Source organism: Hemitrygon akajei, chromosome 4, assembly GCF_048418815.1.
Source record: "Hemitrygon akajei chromosome 4, sHemAka1.3, whole genome shotgun sequence".
Taxonomy (NCBI): domain Eukaryota; kingdom Metazoa; phylum Chordata; class Chondrichthyes; order Myliobatiformes; family Dasyatidae; genus Hemitrygon; species Hemitrygon akajei.
In genome coordinates this window covers 153,117,049-153,136,188 of record NC_133127.1, presented here as the reverse complement: position 1 = coordinate 153,136,188, position 19,140 = coordinate 153,117,049, and the positions used below count along the sequence as shown (strand labels likewise).

At 38.1% G+C, this 19,140-nt stretch overlaps 2 protein-coding genes across 3 annotated transcripts in view; one reads left to right on the top strand and one right to left on the bottom strand.

Annotated features, from left to right (window-relative positions):
- The window catches only part of npat (nuclear protein, ataxia-telangiectasia locus), a 55,872-nt gene extending 49,195 nt beyond the window's left edge, over window positions 1–6,677 (top strand). For both annotated transcript variants that reach the window (XM_073043639.1, XM_073043640.1), the window contains exons 17-18: window positions 541–1,651; window positions 6,293–6,677. In XM_073043639.1, the coding sequence (XP_072899740.1) occupies window positions 541–1,651; window positions 6,293–6,379 (1,198 nt within the window). In that variant the 3' untranslated portion in view covers window positions 6,380–6,677. The remainder of the gene's footprint in view (window positions 1–540; window positions 1,652–6,292) is intronic.
- A 700-nt stretch (window positions 6,678–7,377) lies between these two features.
- The window catches only part of acat1 (acetyl-CoA acetyltransferase 1), a 37,238-nt gene continuing 25,475 nt past the window's right edge, over window positions 7,378–19,140 (bottom strand). The window contains exons 8-12 of the mRNA XM_073043646.1: window positions 14,513–14,608; window positions 12,224–12,337; window positions 11,195–11,259; window positions 9,416–9,573; window positions 7,378–7,932 (exon numbers count right to left, since the gene is read on the bottom strand). Coding sequence (XP_072899747.1) covers window positions 7,812–7,932; window positions 9,416–9,573; window positions 11,195–11,259; window positions 12,224–12,337; window positions 14,513–14,608 — 554 coding nt within the window. The 3' untranslated portion in view covers window positions 7,378–7,811. The remainder of the gene's footprint in view (window positions 7,933–9,415; window positions 9,574–11,194; window positions 11,260–12,223; window positions 12,338–14,512; window positions 14,609–19,140) is intronic.

Sequence of the window (19,140 nt, the reverse complement as noted above, 5' to 3'; positions counted from 1 at the left end):
GTTTTTGAAGCATGGTTTTACTGAAATATTTAAGGCAACTATCCACAAAAGTATTTCTGTAGATGTACATATTTCACAGACAATAATTAAACTGTGTAAGTGAGGGACTGTGGGAGCAAATTTGGTCTCTGAAATATTTAATACTTTTTACTAGAGACAATAAAAATTAAAGCAAAACATCATAAATTCACTCCAGCATTTAAAAGTACTGGAATGATTTCAAATACAGTAGTAACACTGGTGCTAGCCAGCTGAAAGCAATAGTGAGCAGGTGAAACAGAACCAAAAACCAAATAATCACAGGTGGTTAATGGCCATTTCCTTGGGGATTTTTTTTGCCTTTTATTTTGAGCCATTCAGTAAACAAAATTCACAATTATCAATTCTTAGCTCCAATTTTTGTTTTGAATTCCCAGCATCATTTGAGCTATTTGCAAGTGGAAAATAATGTGAAATAATCCACATGGTTCCTGCTTTCTGTGAATTTTTGTCTTCCATAAACCTTCAGTTATATAATACAAAATTTTCATTGTTTTCTAGGAGTGAAAAGGCAGATTTGAATGCTCCTCCTGTAGACCAAGTAGGAAAATCAAGAGAACGACCAGTGGAGATCTCCAGTGCCTCAAGCTCAAAACTGAAAGCTCAACACCATAGACGAGTGCTTTGTTTTGATCGTGCATCTTCCACAGAATCAATCCAACCAACTACAAAATCAAATATTGGTCAAGATAAAAAGGAAAATCGTTCAGATAAAAGTCAACCGGACCGGCTATTTGTTTTTCAAAACAAGGAGAAATCTGAAAGAACAGATGCAGGAGTTAATAAAGGACGTGAAATACAGAACAGGTCAGAAAAGAAAAATTCACTTTCTGGAGCACCTTATGATTCATTCCACAAAGCAACTGCAAACAAGGAAAATGAAGCAATCCGGGATCAGGTTAGACAGAGAAGTAGAGAAGCTTCAGATGTTTCAAATGCACAGATGCAAAAAAGAGGCAGTCAAAGTGAGAGAACTAATTCTCAACCAGATGTGTCCAAGGATTCTGCAAGCAAAATTCCTGAGTCTCACCTAGAATGCAAAAAAGTAAACTCTGCTCTTGTAGCCTCCCAAGAAATTGCCATTAGAAGGAATACAGATAAAAATGACAGTTTTAGTCTGACAAGCACACTGACCAAACAGGCAGCTGAGATGCTGCAAGACATGCAGAGACAAAGTCCTATCCCAAAGCAAACTAGCATTGTTGACTTAGCTGTGCCCAGGACGCCAGGCTGTGCTGCACATGAAGGTCTGGATGATTGCTCAGATGTTCAACGGACTCCACAAAATAAAGGACTTGGAGATGAAAGGGCATCGCCTAGAGTAATGGCACCTCCCACAACCCCAGACATACCAACGTGTAGCCCAGCAAGTGAAACAGGAAGTGAGAACAGCGTCAGTATGGCTGCGCACACACTCATGATTCTCTCAAGGGCAGCGATTGCAAGGACTACTGGTGCCACACCTCTGAAAGATCATACACACCAAATCAGATCACCACTTAGCCAGACAAAGAAAAGGAAGCTAGAAGAACGGGAAGAACAGTCTTTATCCAGCAAGATGGACCTTCAGAATTCCAATTCTCCTGGAAGGAAGAAAAGGTCAACATCACATGTAAGTTTTGTTCTTGAGCAAGTTGGTGACGGTAGAGCCAATCTAATCAATAAAAATTATTGCAAGAAATAGAATTAAATCTCAAAAAAAGATAAAGATATGCATAATAAATGGTAAGATACTAAGACAATGCTGACCAGAAATATTGCTGTTCAGGTTATCCCCTTCCCAGCTTTTCTCAGGCTCGGTAGGTTTCAGGTACCCTTTCAGATCTGATGAGGGATTCTGCCTTCACCTTGCATCAGATAGTTGTCACCATTACCACGAGAAGGATGTGGCAACATTGAATTTGAAAGAGAATTGTAGATGTAAGTCTGCTTGTTTTTGCTTTGGCAAAAAGGAAGCTTGGATGAGATTTTACTTGGTCCTTGGAAGAATGAAATCTTTCCTATTCACCCTGTCTGATCCTCTAATTCGTTTTGCCAAGAGACAGGCATCTAGCTGATTTAGATTTCCCTTTAATCTGAGAATACCCTTTGTTTTTCATCGGAATATTTAAAGAGAGAAAAGATGAAATATGAAGGTAAGCAAACAAGTTTATTTGGATAGCACTTTTCAGATATAAGGCAGTTCAAAGTGCTTTATAAGGAACAAGATAAGGGTCTTTTAAGAGACTTTTGGATAGGTACATGGAGCTTAGAAAAAGAGGGCTATGGGTAAGCCTAGTAATTTCTACGGTAGGGACATGTTCGGCACAACTTTGTGGGTCGAAGGGCCTGTATTGTGCTGTAGGTTTTCTATGTAAGATATAAAAATAAAACATCAAATTTCAGACATTACATGAGAATAAAATTACAAAAAATAGTTATGGTAAATAGAAGTTATAGTGCAGGAAATTCTAATTAAAAGCTACAGCGAAAGGAGAGGATTTAAACCTCGATTTAAAAGAGCTTAAAGTTGGCACAGACCTCTGATCATCTGGAAGCTTATTCCAGATATGTGGAGCATAGTAACTGAAAGCTGCTTCACCATGTTTAGTTTTGACCCTGGGGACAGTAAGCAGACCCGCCCCAGGCGACCCGAGAGCTCGGGAAGGTTCATAGCAGGAGACCAGAGATGTATTTTGGCCCTAGACCATTCAGTGGTTTATAAACTAGTAGTAATATTTTAAAGTCACTCCTCTAATGGATGGGAAGCCAATAGAGTGATATGTTCTACTTTCTTGCTCTTAGTGAGGACTCTAGCAGCAGCGTTCTGAATGAGCTGCAGCTGTCAGGGATATTTTACAGAGACCTGTGAAAACGTCATTACATTAGTTAAGCCTACTAAAAATAAATACATGGACAAGTTTTTCTAGATCTTGCTGAGACATGAACGCTTTAACTCTATATTTTTAAGATGCTAGTAGCCTGACTTTGTAATTGTCTTAATATGGCAGTTAAATTTTAAGTTGGAGTCCATCACAACACCATGGTTTCTGGCTTGGTTTGTGGTCTGTAATGACAAGGATTCACAGTGAGCACTGACTTTTAATCGTTTTTTGACACCAAAAACAACTATTTCAGTTTTCTGTGTTTAACTGGAGGAAATTTTTGCTTATCCAATCAGTGATTTGTTCAATACAGTTTTTTAGTGATTGTATGGGACCACAGTCACTTGATGACACTGTTGCTTATCCTGATTTGAGCAAGAGGGAGCATGTATATATTGAACAGAAGAGGCCTTAGTGTGGACCCTTGAGGCACTCTGCATGTCATTTTTGTTGGGTCATATATGCACTATCAATCGATACAAAATAGTCCATCGTGTAAATATGATTTAAACCACTTCAGGACTGTACCAAAAAGACCCACCCGGTTTTCCAGTCTGTCCAGTAATATGCCATGGTCAACTGTGTCAAAAGCAGCACTAAGATCCAGTAAAACCAAAACTGAAATTTTATTATCATATTGGTTTAAGTGGATGTTATTTAAAACCTTGGCCAGAACAGTCTCAGTTCTGTGGTGTTGTCGAAATCCACACTGGAAAGCATCCATACAGTTGCTTATTGCCAAAAAGCTATTGAGTTCAATGATTTTACTTAAACATGTCAAGTTTGATATAGGCCTGTAGTTATTAATGACTGAGGCATCTGGTTGTTTTTTTTTTTAAAAAGAGGCTTAATAACTGCAGTTTTCAGGGTTTTTGGGATGCAGCCTGATAGAAATGTTGACTGTTGGCAGAATGTCTGGTGCCATCTGTTTTAAAGCATCTTTTTAAAAAGCTTGTAGGTAAAATGTCAAGAGAACAGGAGGAGGATTTCAGGTGTAGCACAACTTTTTTAGTAAGCTAGTCAATAATATAAAGGAATACCAACAGTTTTGTCAAATATATAAAGAGTAAGAGAGGCGAGAATGGATATTTGTCTACTGGAAAATGACACTGGAAGGGTAGAAATGGGGGACAAAGAAATGTTGGACAAACTTAATATGTATTTTGCATGAGTCTTCACTGTGAAAGACACTAGCAATATGGTAGAAGTGTCAGGGGTCATGAAGTGTAAAGTTACCATAACTAGAGAGAAAGTTCTTAAGGAAACTGAAAGGTCTGAAGATAGATCAGTCACCTGAACCAGATGATGTACACCCCAGGGTTCTGAAAGAGGTAGCTGGAGCATTAGTAGTGATCTTTGGACTATTTTTACTGTGCCCGTGGTCTGTTTTTTTTAAAAATCAATTTTGCTATTGTTTGCACTGTTGTAACTATGTGGTTTTGTGCAGGTCTTGTAGCTTTAGTTTTGTCTTGTTTTGTCTGGTGGATTTGGAGATCCTTTCCGGGAAACGTGCTAAGATGGTAGCATGATATTAATACGCAGCAGCCTCTCCGGACTCTGGATTGGGGATTGCCAAACCTTATGTGGATTTTCTGGTGTAGTCTGTTTTGTCATGTGCTTTTGTGATATCATTCTGGAGTAATGTTGTCTCATTTTTTAACCATTGCATTTGTGGTTTCTAAATGACAATAACCTGAATCTGAATCTTTCAAGAATCACAAGATTCTGGAGGACTGGAAAATTGCAAATGTCACTCCACTCCTTAAGAGAGGCAAAAGGCAGGAAATTAATAGACCTGTTAGCCTGACTTCAGTGTTTGAAAAGATGTTGGAGTCCATTATTAAGGATAAGTTTTCAGGGTAGTTGGAGGCATATGATAAAATAGGTTGTCATGGTTTCCATAAAGGGGAAATTTTGCATGATAAATCTGTTGGAATTTTTTTGAGGAAATAATAGGCAGGATAGACAAAAGAGAGTCAGTGGATGTTATTTGCTTGGATTTTCAGAGGGCTTTTGATAAGGTGTGCATATGAGGCCGCTAAACAAGGTAAGAACCCATGGTACCACAGGAAAGATATTAGCATGGATAGAAGATTGACTGATGATCAGGAGGCAAAGAGTGGGAATAAAGGTTGACCTTTTCTGATTAGTTGCCAGTGACTAGTGATAATCTACAGGTGTGGGTGCAGGGACTGCTGCTTTTCACCTTTATTTGTCAATGATTTGGATTTGTGGCCAGGTTTCTGAACCACATGAAGATATATGGAAGGGCAAGTTATCATTGCAGAAGAACCTACACAGATTAGCAGAATGGGTAAAGAAGTGATAGATGGAAAACAGTGTAGAGAATTGTGTGGTCATGCCCTTTGATAGAAAGAATAAAGGCATAGACTATTTTTTAAAAATGAGGAACAAATTCAGAAATCGGGTGCAAAGGGATTTGGGAGTCCTTGTGCAGGATTCCCTAAATGTTAACTTGTAATGCTGAGTCTTTAGAAGGCATTGGTCAGACTGCACTTCGAAGTATTGTGAGCAGTTTTGTCCCCTTGTCTAAGAATAGTTGTGCTGGTATTAGAGAAGGTTCCTGAGAATGAAAAGGTTGACATATGTGCATTTGGTGGCTCTGGGCCTATATTCACTGGAGTTTAGATGATTGAGGGGGAATCGCATTGAAATCTTAACTAATGTTGAAAGTCCTAAATAGTAGAGTGGATGTTTCCTATAGTGGGTTAGTTGAAGACCAGAAGGCACAGCCTCAGAATAGAGAGATTCCATTTAGGGCTGCCAAGCATTAAGTCATCAAGTTCTGCAGGTTAGAAGTTGTAGATGAAAAGGCTGGCCCAAAAAGCGGTGGAATAGGTCATACCTAGAGGAAACAGACAATGAAGGTTGTAGCAACAGCTGAAGCAGTGGTAGAATCGGGTCCTCTATTTTGCTGCTTGAAGTTTGCCCTTGTCTATGAACTACTGTAAAGTTATTCCCCAGGTTGGGGGTGAGGAAGAAAGTACAACACTGAGCACAAAGTCAAGGTGGTAGCACATCAAAGTGATCAGGGTATTATAAATAAAGGAGTAAGGGATAAAGCAATTTGTAGCTGAACATTCAACAGTGATCATGAACCAAAAATGCTTTTACAGTTTTGCTATCTACCAGAGTGAAACCTTTATTTCCCCTCCCCTTTATGAATTTGTGCTGGTTGAGCAAAGTTAGTGCAATATACAGCATCCATTTTGTTTATACATAGAAATATGACCAGCTCACAAGGTGCATTTAAAGTTCCAAGAATCAGATGACTAATTATCAGTCAATAGCTGTTCAGAATTCATAATTACCTAGTATGAAATAGCAAAAAAAATCTGATTTTTAAAATGAAGTATTTTATCTTCCAGAAACACAAGAGAAAGAATCACCTCGACTCTTTTCCTGTTGAAATGGATGTAGACAAGTTTTTGAGTTCGCTGCAATATGATGAATGATTGTGCAGTGTTCATTATGGCCTGTATTTTCTGGTGTTTTAGTATTCACGTACAATTTTAAATACAGTGTCAGCACTTAAATTTCAATTTATATTAAGTACTTGCTCTGTAACTACGCAAGATGTAAAGATGACCTTGGAAGTATTGTAGAAAGTGGCAACTAAACATTTCTCATACATGCTTGTATTGAACTTTAATTGTACAGTATATTCTAAATTACTATTGTCTGATGCTATCAATGTGTAAATACTGTAAAGCTTCAAACTAATTTCAAATCTACCTTAAAGAAGTGGAATTACTTGCGTGTCTACAGATTGTTTTATTTCAGAAATATCAATAGTTTGTCAAGAAACATTTAGATACAGCACAGTACCATGCCCTTCTGGCTGCTGCTCAATGCAACTATGACCAATTAACCTCCTAACCTGTTTCTTTGGAATGTGGGAGGAAACCAGAACACCCAGAAGAAACCCACGCAGTCATGGGGAGAATGTGCAAACTCCTTGCAGATAGTGCTGTGAATTGCACTCAGGTTGAGCTATGCTACCGTGTATTTGATGGTGTTAATAACATTTCTGGTCCTTAATTGTTTTCTGTAGAAGTGGCCAAAGATGCTGTTAGCCTCACATTATTTTACATTTGAAGGGACTTAAAGGGTATAGGAAATAAAGGATTTTTCATTATAATAATGAAATAATTGTGGAATTTCCACTGATTAAGTTTCTTGTAGCTGGACAAAAAACCTCTAGTCAGGCTACAGCAATTCAGTAGTTGTACTGATATAATCTAATGGCCAGATTTACCCATGCATAATAGCTGCACCAAACACTTGAAATTTTTTTTCTACCAGGCTGATAATGTTTGGCTTCTAAAAGGAATGTTTCAACAAAAGGTGAAAATTTGTACTTGGGTAATGACTCTTTTTCCTACTTAAATATTTGTAAAGTCAGTGTTGCACAATTATTGACTATAATAAGAAAAAATAATGATCACTTAGCCATGGCTTGTATACAATTTATTTATTAATACTGTAGAATTTTACAATTTAAACCCAAATTCTTTTCTAAAATTGAGTTCTTATACACACATTATAGATTAATTGTAACTACCTCCTGTTGCATGTACTTAGTTTTTAAAACAAAAGCTTATCTTTCAGTTTGGTTTCAGAAGAAAAAAATTATGAAAGGCCGCACATTTTCAGTGGGATGAAGTTACACTGACAGCATGTTTCAAGTACGTTCTTAAATGTATTTTGCTGTTATTGCCACAGTGCTTCCATAAATCAGTAATATTTTTCACTGCAAAGATGGTTTTTTTACACAGTAGAAATGCAAAACCATTGCAACTATATAATGCATTATTGTTCAGTATTCATCGTAGTGATAGTGAGAAATACATGGCCTTTGAATCACAGCTCAGAAAAGACACTATTTTACAGTCGTTGAATAAGTATTGAAGAAGCACCACCACCCCCATTACAAATTCCAGCAAGACCATATTCTCCAGGTTTCAGATTGTAAGCCATGTGTCCAACAATTCTTGTTCCAGACATCCTAAAAAAGTGATCAAAAAATATAATTTTTCTTCCTGCATCAGACAGCAATAAAAAGGCATCCAAAAATTTAAGTTTGAGACATTTAAGTTTAACCTAGCAAAAAGAGAATGTGAATACTAATAAATTATTATTTGTTGCCAATTTAGAGCTACATATTATTTCTTAATGAAGTGCTGTGCAACATTGCCAACAATGATAGAGTTTACAGTATGGAAATAAGCCCTTCAGCTCATTTGGCTCACACCAACCAAGATTCCCATTTGCTTGCATTTGACTCCTATCCCTCTAAACCTTTCCATATTGTTGCCCCTCAGGTTGCTATTAAATCTTACCCCGTCATCTTAAACCTTTGCCCTCTAGTTTTTGATTTCCCCAATCTTGGGGAGTAAGTTTGAGTACACCCAACCTATGTCCCTCATAATTCTGAATACTTCAATAAGATCATCCCTCATTCTCCTATCCTCCATTGAATGAAGTCCCAACCAATTCAACCTCTCCATAATTTAATCCCTTGCATCCCAGCAACATCCTTATAAATCTCCTCTGCACTCTTTCCAGTTTGATGGCATCCTTCCTATATCAGGGTGACTAAACCTGAGCACAATATTCCAAATATAGCCCCCCAAATGTTTTGTACAACTGCAACATCTCAACTTCTATACTCAATGCCCTGAGTCATCTTCACCTGCAATGTCACCTGGGAACCATGTATCTGTACTCCAAGATCACTCTGTTCTAACCATTGCCCGTGTCCCAAAACATTTTTTCCACAGTGTATTTAGACACAGAATTAAAGATAATCCTTTGGAAATCAATAAGTCTTAAATGAAGTTAATTTTTTTGTAAACTTCCTTAATAGGATTAAATGATTCCTCAACTCATTACTGGAAAGCAAACTGGTATTTCCTTGTGACAAATAGCCTTGCAGGAGATTAAGCAGATGATTCTCCAAAAAGGTCTGGATATTGTGTGTCAGGAAGCCTGGCAGGTTAAAGGTCTTTTCCTACTAAGTGCCCAGCAGATCCCATTATCCAAAACAGACGGTAGTATAGAAACCTGTCCATTTGTACGATACAAAACTTGTTTTCTAAGGGAATTATTTACTTAGTCCTATATTCTGCAATTATCCAATGATACAAAACAAACAAGGTTGAATTAGATAATCTGGAAGAAGTAAACAATGCATTGATGTTAATATACCTGAGATAGCAATCTTTCTCAGATAAACCTTTGTTACCCTCATACTGAAGTGCTCAAAGTGATGTGGCACTATACAAACAAAGCAGCCAAGTGAGGGCCAATACATGAATGGTTTTATTACAAACCCTCCCCCCCCCCCCCCCCCCCCCCCGCCAAGTTAAATGGTCTGACCTCACTATACAAAGACAGGGTATCATTAACTGCCACTTAAATCTTTTAGAAACAGCTGTTAACAATTTTAGATCCAAGGTCATGTGGTAACTTTTAGAAATTCCACTTACCCAATGGGATGACCCAGAGAAACTGCTCCACCATTGATATTAACTTTTTGAGGATCAATATCCAACAGTTTGATGTTTGCTAGAACAACGACGCTAAATGCTTCATTAACTTCCCACATTGCAATATCTTCCTTCTTTATACCTGTTGTTTTCAGAAGCTGATTTGATTTTTAAAAAAGTAATTACTTACATATTTCATAACTGTAGTTCAAAATATTGTTTGCTAAGCAATCAAATCTTTTTAACTTAGCTTTTATACAGCCCCATGTTAAATAAGTTTGGTATAAAACTCACACTAACTTGAATTCTAAGTCTTCTTCAATCATGACTACCATCGCCATTCCTGAACATATAATAGACAATCATTCTTAAACAGTGATGCTTATATTGGAGTCATACAACAAGGAACCAGGCCCTTCAGCCCAACTTGTCTGTGAGGAGCTAGTCCCATCTACCCATTGCCTTTAAACCTTTCCATCCATGTCCTTAGGTAGATGCCTTTTGAATGTTGATTATGTGCCCATTTTGGCAGCTCATTCAAAATATACAATATGCTTTGTGTGACGAAGCTGCCCCTGAGGCCCTTTTTAAATGTCTCACCTCAAAACCTCAGACTTAGGCCCTCATTTGGGAAAAGACATGCTAACATGTTTATGCCCCTCATGATCTTGTATACCACTATCAGGTCACCTGGAAACCTAGAGAATAAAGTCCCAGTCTGCAACTTTTCTTTGTAAGTCAGACACCCCTACACCGCTCCCCCCCTCCCCCACCCCCATCCAGGCAACATCCTGGTAAATCTTTGTTGCATTCCTAGTTTAATAATGTTTCCTATAACAGGGTGACCAAAATACTCCCAAGTGCAGCCTCACCAATGTCTTATATAACAGCAACATAACTTCTCAACTTCTGTACGCAATGTCCTGAGTGAAGGCCAGCAGGTTAAAAACCACCTTCACCATACTATGTGATGATACTTTCACCTGCATTAATTCCCTCTGTTCCAATAACCCTTACAGTGCCCTACTATTCAATGTAAAATACCCTGATCTAAATCACTCAAAACAGAATACCTCATACTAATCTGGATTGAAAGCCATTTTCCAATTTTCAGCCCAGTTACCCAGCTGACCAAGATGTCCCTGTAATTTCTCACCTTCTTCAGTATCTAAACCACCACCTATTTTAGTATTATAAACTTACTATGACTTGTACTTCTACATCTAAATGTTCAAACAATAATGGTTGCAGCCCCTATAGCACACCACTAGATACAGGCCTCTGTCCAAAAAACCACCCTTGACCAGCACCCTCTGCTTGCTTTCTGCAGTTATAATGACAATTTCTATTGGAAGTTCACAGATAGGCTTCTTTTAAATACACTTTTCATTTAAAAAGCAGATCTTGGTCTTCACACTGAAAATTATAATAAAATAAAGGAATGTGTATTTTGGGAAGCATCACTGATCTTATTCCATAGAACATTATTCTCTCAATGGCCAACCTGAAATAGTACTAACTCCACCAGTGTGATTTTTTTTGTATGTATCAGTCATTCTATGGTTATTAAGATCTGAAATTAAAATAATTGTCCCCACATCATGATCAGACACGCATACCCAAGAGTTAGAGGCCACTGGCTAGCTGAATTTCAATTACAAATCCACAGTATAATCCTGTGTGCTACCCAGATATAGTTTTTCCTCTGTTCCACCTCACACCCCTTGAAGAAATGTAGATTTTATATATACACACATACACACACACGTACACATGTACCTTTGGTACAGCTAAAGCAGGTGCAATTGGAAAGTCAATTGGATCAACTGCAGCATCCCCAAATGCTGTAAAATAATGATAAAACAAAATTTTCATACAAAAAAGCAACAAGATCACTGGAAGAACAAACAGTCTGATAAAAATGTGATCATTAATAAAATATTAAAATGCTAGAATCTCATCTTTTTTTGGTGCCTTCCTTGTTATAATTTATTTTCAAACTTCCTGGATTAAAATAATTTGCATGCATTCAGCAGTCTGTTAACTTAAATGATGAAATGCCGTTTTTCTCTAGAATGCATCCTGATTTTTGTACTTTCTAGCACTCTGTTTTAATTTCAGATTTCCACCATTTGCAGTTTAATGTCTTTCCAATTTCACTTCTGGCAGATCTTTTTAAAACTAGAAGAAAGAATGTAGAAACTTGATTAGCTCTTGCAATTCCTTGATCTTTCACTCTGATGCATTGAATTAGCACTGAAATACACGCATGCATGACATACTGAAAACATCAAGACCATCCTTTCTCATCCCTTCCTTGCTTAAGTAAAGAATAAAAAGTGCAGGTATTTTACCAGATGCAGTTCCCAACTTAAAACTTGAAGTACAAACTAATGGTACCAAGGCCCACTGGCAACCTAATTCTAGTATTCCTATTTCTACTCACACGATTTAAGTTAATAGCCTTTAACAATCATTATAAAGCAGTTTATTCTTTTCTTGCATACAAGAGAGACTGTAGATGCTGGAAGCCTGGATCAACACACATAAAATGTTGGAGGAACTCAGGTCAGCTGATGAATGGTCTGGGGCTGATATGTCGACTGTTCATTTTCCTCAGCAGATGCTGCCTGACCTGCTGAGCTCCTCCAGCATTTGTGTGTTGATCCATATTTTTTTTTGTTGCAATATTATGTTCTAAACACAGTATAATATTGCCAACAGATACTATAATTTAAATATAGCTACTATAAGCATTCATAACTGGCAATTTTTTCTGCAATAATAGGACACCAGAATGTTACATACCTACAATTCGTGCCATTGGAGTAACATTTAGTCTTTTAGCTGCATCTGTAGTCATTAGCACTAAAGCTGCAGCTCCATCATTTATGGTGCTTGCATTGGCAGCTGTAATTGTACCTTCAGAGAAAATACACCTTTTAGTATTTCTAAATACAGTGGTTGTAACTCTTCTGCACTCTAATAAATACAGCAATATCTTTATAAATGAAGCATTAATCATTTGGTATAAACCTTCTAGTATAGTCACTGTCCTTCACAGTGAAATGGATGTCAAACAGGTGCTGGCTGGCACTAAGGTGAATTTGCAAACCAGCATGCAAATTGAAATTTACAAAGTCTTAAATTTTGTGAGAATTTACTTTGATTACTGCAGGTGTTGATAATGTATGGAATCTTTCACAACTACAATAACCAAAGCTCATTATACCTGATCAAATCAACAAAAACTTTAAACATTTTTTATACTTTTAAATTTTATACTTTATAGTGATTATATTGTACACTACAGGATGCCCACAAATAAAAGGTCAATTTTTTAAGCAGCACACACAAATCTCGTTTGTGATAATTTTATTTATATTTATTTATCTAGTGACATACAAATCTAAAGAGGTAGGAGTGCAACTACAATTGCAAGAAGTTTGTGAACTCTTTGCAATTACCTAGTTTCTGCATATCTGCCTGATTTTCCCAAGTCAAAATAATAGACAAACATAATCTGCTTAAACTAATAACACACAAACAACTGTACTTCTCATGTCTTTATTGAACATATTGTTTAATCATTCACAGTCTAGGCTGGAAAAGGTATGTGAACCCTTGTATCTAATAACTGGTAGAACCTCCTTTAGCAGCAATAACCTCCACCAAACATTTCCTTTAGCTGCCTTCAGACTTGCACAATGACAAGGAGGAATTTTAGACCATATTTCTGGGATACCTTGCACAAACAGCTCTCTTCAAGTCATACCACAGCATTTCAAATTGGGTTAAGGTCTAAACTCTGACGTGGCCATTCCAAAATACAAATTTTCTTCTTTTTAAACCATTCTGTTGTTGATTTACTCGAGTTCCCAGTCATGGTCTTATTGCATCATCCAGCTTCTACTAAGCTCAGGTGAGGGACCGCTACCCTCACATTCTCTTGTAAAATGTCGATACAACTTTGAATTCATTGTTCCCTCAATGATTGCAAGCTGTTCAGACCCCAAGCCAGCAAAGCAGCTCCAAACCATGCTGTTCCTTCCACCGTGCTTCACAGTTTAGATGAGGTTTTGGTGTTGGTGTGCAGTGCCCTTTTCCCTCCAAACATAGCAATGTGCATTTCTGCCAAAATGTTCAACTTCTGTCTCATCTGTCCACAGTACATTGTCCCAGAAGTGTTGTGGAACATCCAGGTGCTCTTTTGTAAACTTGAGACGTGCAGCAATGTTTTTTTTGGAGATAAATGGTTTCCTCCATGGTGCCCTTCCCTATAGTGGAAACATGAACAAAGACTTAAAAGTTCTACAGATTTCTGCAGGTTTTTCTGCTGTTATTCTTCGGTTCTTTTTCACCTCCTTCAGCATTGCACATTGTGCTCTTGGACGCCCACTCCTAGGGAGAGTAGCAACCGTACTGAGTTTCTTCCATCTGTAGACAATTTCTCTTATTGTGGACTGCTGAACACTCAAGTCTTTAAAAATGCTCTTGTAGCCTTTTCTAGCTTCATGCATCTCTACAATTCTTCTTCCAAGGTCCTCTGAAAATTGTTCAAATCGAGGCATGGTGCACATAAACTGATGTTTCTTGAGAAGAGCAGGCTCTGTCAGTAACCTGACTTTTTGTGTTTTCCTTTTAAATCGGGCAGTGCACCTTTACAACCCACATCTCCAATCTCATTTCTGACTGGAACAACTGACTCCAAGAGGTTCACAAACTTTCTTTGAACCTAGACTGATTGTTTAAATGGAATACTCAGTATCAACAAGAAGTATAATTGTTTATATGCTATTGGCATAGATAGATTGTGTCTGTCTATTATTGTATCAAAAGCATACCACTTACAGATTACTTCGTAGAACAGTGATTTATTCAGAAAACATACAGGCCATTTTGCAAGCAAGATTAAATAAACAACTGCAGGCAGCTATTGGTAATGGTCATGGGAAGAACAGAAGCTAAATAACACTAATAGCTACAAATCTATTACAAAACATTGCAATTTTCAATTTTAAAAAAATATTATGAAGCAACTTAATATGTTTGAGCCTATTTTCATTTTGGCAAGTACTGCAAATCATGCTGACCTACCATTTTCTTTCTGGAAGACTGTTTTGATTTTTGGAACTTTACTGAAGTCAACACGTTTGTACTCTTCATCTTCACTGATCACAAGATCCGGTTTACCTGAATCAACATCAGATGGTTTCATGTGAGGGTTCAATATGCCATTCTTATTTACCGGTATATTATGCAAAGATAAGCACGTTTTCACTACCAACAATGTATTAGTTCAAACTCTGTACACCCCCAAGCAAAAATAGATAATTGTCTAGAAGCTAACATACATCACACAGAAGGGTGCCTTAATCACTTGCATGTGTAATGCATTTAATCAGTGATACATATTTAATTCAGGGAAAGAGATTTGCAATAGTTTTATTAGTACTATTTATGGAGCACTCCTTTCTACCCAACGTCATGAAAAGCCTAACAAGAATTCACTATTTGGTATGGCAAAGGGGCTGATCAGAGAGACAAGTAAAAATTTGGGAAATATGGGCAGCAGTGACAATAAGTAGACTTTATAATAGAGATAAAAATAAGAAAAAAAAACAAGTTAACAGTTAAAAATCTATAGATAACAGAAGTTAGGAAGACAAAATAAGCAACAACGTAGTGAACAACCAAGGAAATAATTTAAAATAGTCCACAGGAGACTCATTTTGCTGAAAAAATACTGTGCAAATCATATCATGAAATCCCATGGATGAATACAGCACAGAAATTGGCCACTTGGACTAGCCAATCCATACTGACATTTATGCTCCACTTTAAGTTTCCTTCCATCTTTCCTCATCTAAATCCATCAGCAAAATGCTCTTCCCTTCCTCATATTCTTTTCCCGCTTTTCTTTCACTGTATCGGTACTATCTCTTCTCACTGCTGCTACCAGGAAGAAGGAACAAGAGCCTTGGGGCTCACAATACCAGGTTCACGAACAGTTACCACCCCTCAACAGAGGGATAACATCACTCAACTTCACTTTCCCCATCACTGAACTGTTCCTACAACCTACGGACTCACTTCCAAGGACTTTTCTTCTCATATTCTTTGTATTTATTGCTTGCTTATTCATTTATTTATTTATTTGTTTGTTTGTTTGTTAGCATTTGTTTTTTTCTCTTTTGTATTTGCTAAGTTCATTGTCTTTTGCATCTTGGTTATTCATCTTGTTGGGTGTGATCTTTCATTAGTTCTATTATATGGTTCTTGGATTTACTGAGTATACATGCAAGCAAACAAATCTCAGGGTTTTATATGGTGATAAATGTACTTTAACAAGTTTACATTGAACTTTGAACCTGTGAAAGTTTCACCATAAGTAGATTTCTTCAGAATTCTTTGCCAATTTCTTGTTGACCAACTAACCAGCCATTAAAAAGGCATAAACCACAGCACTAGGATTAAATTAATGTGGAAATATTCTCTATAACCAGTAACAAAACACAAATTTCTCTACTACATAACCCTTCACAAGAGGTGAACCTGTTTAATATTTCCTAATAACTTCATATTTCTGCTATCATCCTACTAAATCCTATCTGCACTTTCTATAATGTTTCTATATATAACATGGTGACTATCCAACACACTAAATTTCACTGCAGTTTAGCAATACATCCCAACTTTATAATTCTATCCCTCTCACAACAAACCGCAACAGCACATTGCAGCAGTGCTTCAAAATGGTTTAGGTCACTGCACCAAGCTGCAAACAGAACTTCATCTCCATCCAGATGCAAATCCAGTCTTCTGTCCCAAGAGAATGATACCATAAGCAGTCTTACCAATCATTGAGAAAATCACCCACAACAAACTGGTTTGATCAAAACTATCAACTACTCGCATTGGGCTGCTCCAATAGTTATCATCAAGAAAGCTAACGAACAGTGAGGTTGAGTGCAGACTTCTCAGTGCTGCTCTGGAGACACACCAGTACCCAGTAGCAGTACCAGCAGATCTCTTTGCCACATTGAATAGTGGTCTTCACTTTGCGAAGTAGGACTTGGCTGAAGCCTACCTCCAGGTAGAAGTGGTGAAAAATTCATAGGAGCTTCTCACCATTACAAAGCATCAGGGGTTGTTTTCCTTCCTCCATCTGCCTTTCGGGCTAAAGGCAGCTCCTTCAATTTTCTGTCAGCTTATAGTCAACCATGCTGGGTGTATTGATGGTGCTGCCACTTACATCGGTTACATCATTGTGATGGGCACAGATCAGACAGAGCTATGCCAATGTCTGTTGAAAAAAGTATAAGACTGGAATCTGACTTTGGGCAGAAAAATGGGCACAAAGACCTGATGTCTTTCAAGTACCTGCTGTTCATCGCAGATGGTACAATCATCGCCCGGATCCCAAAATCACTGTTTACCATCAGATGTCAGCAGCTTACAATCATTTCTGAGCATGATCAGTTATTATTCAGCATTCCTCTCAGCAATGCACCAGCTGAGGGAGCCACTCAGTACTCTACTCAACAATGGTGCCACGTGCAAATGGTCCAAAAAAAAATCAAGAGGCTTTTGATTAGATGAAGAATATTCTCTCACATGACCCTTTTCTTGAAGCATTTCAACCCAGCTGCCAATCATTATTGCAATTGATGCATCCAACTACGGGGTGGGAGCTGTTGGAGCCCATATCTTCCCTGATGGTTCCAAAAAAGCTGTCATGCATGCAGCTAGGCCACTGACCACAAGAGAAAGGAACTATAAACAAATCAGCAAGACTTGGGACTCATCTTTGCTGTGAAAAAAAATTCCACAAGATGTTTTATCGTCGACTCTTCCTCTACTTACTAATCACAAGCCACTATTGTGCATCTTTTGGTCTAAGAAAATCATTCTGGTGTATATAGCTAATCGTCTACAAATGCAGACAACAATGTTATCAACCTATGATTTTGAAACCAAGTACACACGAGTTTGGTCAAGCAGATGCCCTCTCCAGACTTATGAATCAGCAGGTTATTAAAAACAAAAACACAACAGTGGCTGTGATTTCAGTTGGCTACACAGTCCACTGGGTTGTACTGATCCTGCTAAAAGTCTTCTGGTCATGATCAACAAGAGCAGGAACAGCTGCACGTCCTCTCCTTCACTGTACTTCCAGATACCTCACTGACAGACGGCCACTCGAAGTTGAGGAAGATGTCATACTTTTCTACTAACGTCAAACATTGCTCTCAACTGTGGACTCCTGCCTAATATTTGGAGACAGAATAATGATTACACTAGGGGTTCCCAACTTTTTTTTAATGCCATGGACCCCTACCATTAACTGAGAGGTCCACGTACCCCGGGTTGAGAACCCCTGGGTTACACAAAAGCTTTGACCAAAAGTACTGAAGTAATTCCACCGTAGTCACACAGGCATCAAGGGAATGAAAGCCCTGGCAGACGCTTTGTATACTGGATGGGCATAGATGAAGATATCACAAGCAGTGCACTCAGTGCTCTATGGCAGCAAAGAATCCAAGTAAAGCTGATCTACAACCATGTCCTCAGGCTTCCAAATCTTGACGTATGTATCGAGCTCCTTCTGACTGACCACCTATTCCAAACGGCCAGAGGTATAACCCATGAAGTCAACAATGACAGAGCCTACCATTCAACGGTTGCTGAAGATCTTCAACTGCTTTGGGATGCCAGAAATGCTTGTTTCTGACAACAGATCTTAATTCAGGACACAGCAGTTTGCTGCATTCTGCCAGAAAAGCAGAGTTATCCACATCTGCTCACCACCCCCCATTCATAGTCTAAGAGCCAAGGAAAGAGGTTAGTGGATACCTTCAAACAGTTGCATCCTAGATCAAGAGGGGAAGGAGCATGGCCAAGGCTCTAAACACATCTCTGGTGACATATCAAATTACACCACATCCAGGCCTCAAGGGGAAGCCTCCAGCTGTAGTGCTGTCGGGGAGAAAACTGCGCAAAGTGTTGGATGTAATGCTGCCAATATCATCCCACATCCGAGACAGCAGATGGTCAGGTGCACAAAAAATAGCCACACAGGCCTTGTGGACATCCCCGGCATTGCCATAACAACCAGCTGCAGCCACGTGCTTCATCGGGCAGATAATCAAACACAGAGCTGGACCCTCATCTCCTCCTGGAAAGGTACCATTTACTCCAACCAAACCATCAGTGCCAGCACAGCCACAAGCAACATCGCTATATAGATATCACAGTAGTATAGATAACAGGGTTGTTGTAAAGGCAGGAGGTGTAGCTAGTGTTCTGTTGTAAGTGATACACATTTCCTCTCAGTAGAATGGTTGCTCAAAAGAAAAACCTTAAGTGGTTCAACTAGTATGAAATTTTGGAGATGAATCCTCCCAAGAAAACTTCCACCTCAAAGGTATGGAACTCATCTCATTAACCCATAAACCATTCAGTAGCATTAGTGAATGCTAATTTGTGAATTACTAACAAATTAAATCAAACTTCTATTTTAAAGCAAAGCATACAATTAAAGGAATAGAGATTATAGAACATAATAAAACATGGAATTAGAATTTGGTACTGTCCACCTCATAATTGATAACAGTAAAAAAAAACTTAATATGCATGCCATCCATACATTCAAAACACAAGTACACTGAGGGGAAAAAGCAATAACAGAATGCAGAATATAATGCTACGGTTACAGAGAAACG